General features: G+C 43.8%; 1 protein-coding gene across 1 annotated transcript; it reads right to left on the bottom strand.

Moving 5' to 3' along the window:
* Nucleotides 1-747: 747 nt before the first annotated feature.
* LOC115026963 (uncharacterized) lies at nucleotides 748-2,883 on the bottom strand. The gene has a single exon (XM_029459899.1). It carries the CDS (start codon nucleotides 2,156-2,158, stop codon nucleotides 1,496-1,498), a length of 663 nt encoding a protein of 220 aa, XP_029315759.1. The 5' UTR covers nucleotides 2,159-2,883; the 3' UTR covers nucleotides 748-1,495.
* Between the last annotated feature and the right edge of the window lie 490 nt (nucleotides 2,884-3,373).

Below are 3,373 nucleotides of genomic sequence, written 5' to 3'. Positions count from 1 at the left end.
GTTTATTTCTCCAGACACATACCTTGGCTTTGCTTCTGAAAATCTGTCATATTGACACAACAGTGCATCACTGTTTACATCACAGCGCTACATTTCTGTGGCTGCTCATACGATATCAAGTGGTTTTATTTTCTGCGTGATAGTGAATGACGATTGTCAGACCAGCATAGAAACCAAACCTGCCTCTTAAGAGAGAGTTGGATCAAAAATAGCATCGAGCGGGATTGTGTAATGTGTTCTCCTCTGTTTTGTGCAGCGCAACAACAGAGCTCTCAAATCGATACACCTCCCTCACATGCTGCTGAGAGGACACACGGGGCGATTGTTCTTATTTCCGCTTCATAGTTCATCACATGTGACTGTGTGAAGTGGCTTCAGTGAGACATGCAGCGACTGAACTGTGGCAGACTGGGAGATGAATGCTCCTCTTTCCACCAGGAGCAGATCCCTCCCTCTGATCACACACTGGACAGTTGTGCCCCCACCACCATTTGATTAAGAATTATCATTATTCCTACCTCTTCGTATCAATCAATAAATGTGGATGTTGCACTTTTACTTTTTTCCTAATAGCCTGAAGTGAACCACAGTTAATTGAAATCGTTTTTTAGGAAAAAAACCTTACATTTATTTGAATATATATTATCAATTCTGGCTCTGAATAAATGAAATATCATTAACATACAGAATAATGTCAGTGATCAAGTCATGATTTACATAAATCTATCATAAAACCATAGAAATGGATCACTTTCTAAGGATGTTTATTTGTATGATATAGTTATACCTATCATACATACTGTACCTTTTAATAAAAATCTTCTAATTACACTAAAAGTTAATCAAGGCCCAAAAGATGTATGCCTGCCTCATATGTATAACCAAATACACAATACATTTACATGGTTATATGCACATACCTGAGCATAACTCAACAATGCAGGTTCTTCTACTTGGAATCCAGGCTTGGTCCATGAAAAGAAAATACAGCCTATATGTTAAAATGCAAAAAATGCAGTATTGATTTTAGACCAGCTGATGAATGGCAGTGATGTTTAGCGTTGTAAGCCTGTCGGGCATATTTATGTCCTGCAAAACCAAACGCATGTCTGGAGCCTGTGTCCTATTAATTTAATAAAATATTTATACCAATGTTGTCCACGCGCACAGGCAGGTTAGTAGCCTCAGAAGCTGTCCGAGGTAAAGTAGACACACATTGATTTTAAGGCATACAGATGGCCTAAAACAAAAAACAAAAAAACGCATAGTTAGTGTTGAAGGGGAAACAGTGTTCACTGAAGAAGCGAGGTCTCATCTTTTCTTAGTCATGAGAGCAAGATGTCAGTCAATATGTGCAGTTAAGCATCCATAACGGGCTCTGCAAAATGAGTTTAAGGTGTGTGTTATCCGACCTGCGGCACTGATTCTGTAAAACACTCCTTGTAGGGTCAGTTGATGTGTGTGAGGGGGGTGTGGTGGCGGGGATGAGGCCCGATCAGTTTCCCCTCTGGCCGGCTCGGCTGGTCGCTGGTGTTGGAGGAACAATGGCAGCATCTGCATCCTTGTCGGGCTCGCTTTTGTCAATCGCCCTGTGCGCTTCCCTGTCCTCCTCGTCCCCAGACTCCCTGGTGCTTGACGGGATGTTGTGGCTCCCTGCGGGTTGAGACCGTTGTCTCCCGAAAGTGTCCGATCTCTCCTCGCTTGTGTGACCGTGGGAAGATGCGTAGAGTCCTTCCTCCTGTTGCGAGTGCGCAATATTTGCTCCAGACTCGGCTCTGTCATCCCACTGAAACCCCTGACTGTACGGGCTCGTGCCCTGCCTGGTCTGGTTGACAGACATCAGTCCAGTCTGTGTAGAGTTCCACTCTGAGACATTGTTGCTTGTGGAAATATTAGTTGAGATGTTTGCTGTGGGGGTGACCTCCTCGGGCACTCCCGGCTTCCCCGCAGATGAGGATGCGCTGGTTGGTTTCCAGATCAGGCTGTAGTAAATTGCCAGGATAATGGCTGCTAAGGACACAGACAATACATATGCAAAAACAGTGGCTAGTCTCACCCACTTCTTGTTTGTCTTAGCAGCCATCTTAGCCTTTTTGTCCCCCGTATAAGTAGCAGGTTTGCCCCTCTCCATATTGGGCATGAAGTCCCGCTCTCTCATATTGCCCCTCTTTTTTCCTCGATGCTCCACCACCCCCTCCGTCTTGAAGGCTTCTTGTTATCCACAATCCAAGAGAAGAGAGAAAGAGAGAGGGCTGAGGAGAAAGATGCCAGACCACCTTGAAGCGTTTGCACCACAGGAGTATTTCGCAGCTAAATTAATTTCTTGTAATTCATTTGATCTCAAAAGCGCTGCGCCTAATACTCGGTACCCAGTGCAGCACTGCGTTTCATAATGGACATCAAGCATCCACAGGCTGATGCGCGTTTCAGCATCCGACAGCGGCGGGACAAATGTCTACTCTATACATGTCCAAGGAACAGCTGGCTGTATAGTCCCACGGCAAAAAGAAACGCAGTATAAAATGTGATTTATTAAAACGATAAAGTGAGATCATACGGTACACAACTGTGTGTCTTATCCAGCAAATGAAGTGGCTGGCTCAGCTAAAAATACAGTAGAGGGGGCGGGCGGTGGCTCTTAAAGAAGCAGCAGCTGTGCGGCAGCGCAAGAAGAAAAGCATAAAAAAAGAAAAGATAAAAAACACACATCATCACATCAGGACGCTTATGCCGCACATGGAGAGCAGGATGTTGTAGCGGGGGTGATCAAAAGTGACGCTGCGAAGTGTTTACCTTACACTGTGCGCACCCAAGTGGAAAGGATGTCTGTTAAATGTGCAAATAACTAATACAGTGGTGATAGATTAGCCTACATTTGATCATAATTTATGATTTATGTAATTCTTATCCAATCCACTTGTAAACGTGTAATTACAACCAAAGGCATTTACAGTTAGGATCAGACACATTTGGTTGATGTCGGATGACTTTGGACCTGATTCTACCTGTTGGCTGGTGCACTTTAGTGTGCGTCATTTCAGCACGATGGACAGCGCTTGGGATTTGCCATTGCGCATGTCCTCTGGGTAGCTGCAGAGGTGAAACAGGACACGGGCAACAGCATCAGTGGAGCATTGGAAAAAAAGTGTTTAAACTCCAGTTGGTGATTAACATAACTCACACAGCTATCAATAAAACACTTTAAGTACTTTATCTTACACTGGTTATGCTATTTGGCTACATAATTCAGTTTAAAAATACAATTATTTTCAGTTGACTCCATTACATTCCTGCATCTAACATCCAACCATTTATAACCACCGGATCATTATGTGTCGAGTTGTTTCCAGTGTCACACAATCTGATGCAACAC

The sequence above is a fragment of the Cottoperca gobio genome, chromosome 22 (genome assembly GCF_900634415.1).
Source record: "Cottoperca gobio chromosome 22, fCotGob3.1, whole genome shotgun sequence".
Classification (NCBI taxonomy): domain Eukaryota; kingdom Metazoa; phylum Chordata; class Actinopteri; order Perciformes; family Bovichtidae; genus Cottoperca; species Cottoperca gobio.
This window is presented reverse-complemented; position numbering and strand designations above follow the sequence as displayed.

What these genes read in the sequence shown, in the direction of transcription:
- LOC115026963 (XM_029459899.1), bottom strand. Translation starts at nt 2,158, where the DNA reads ATGAGAGAGCGGGACTTCATGCCCAATATGGAGAGGGGCAAACCTGCT.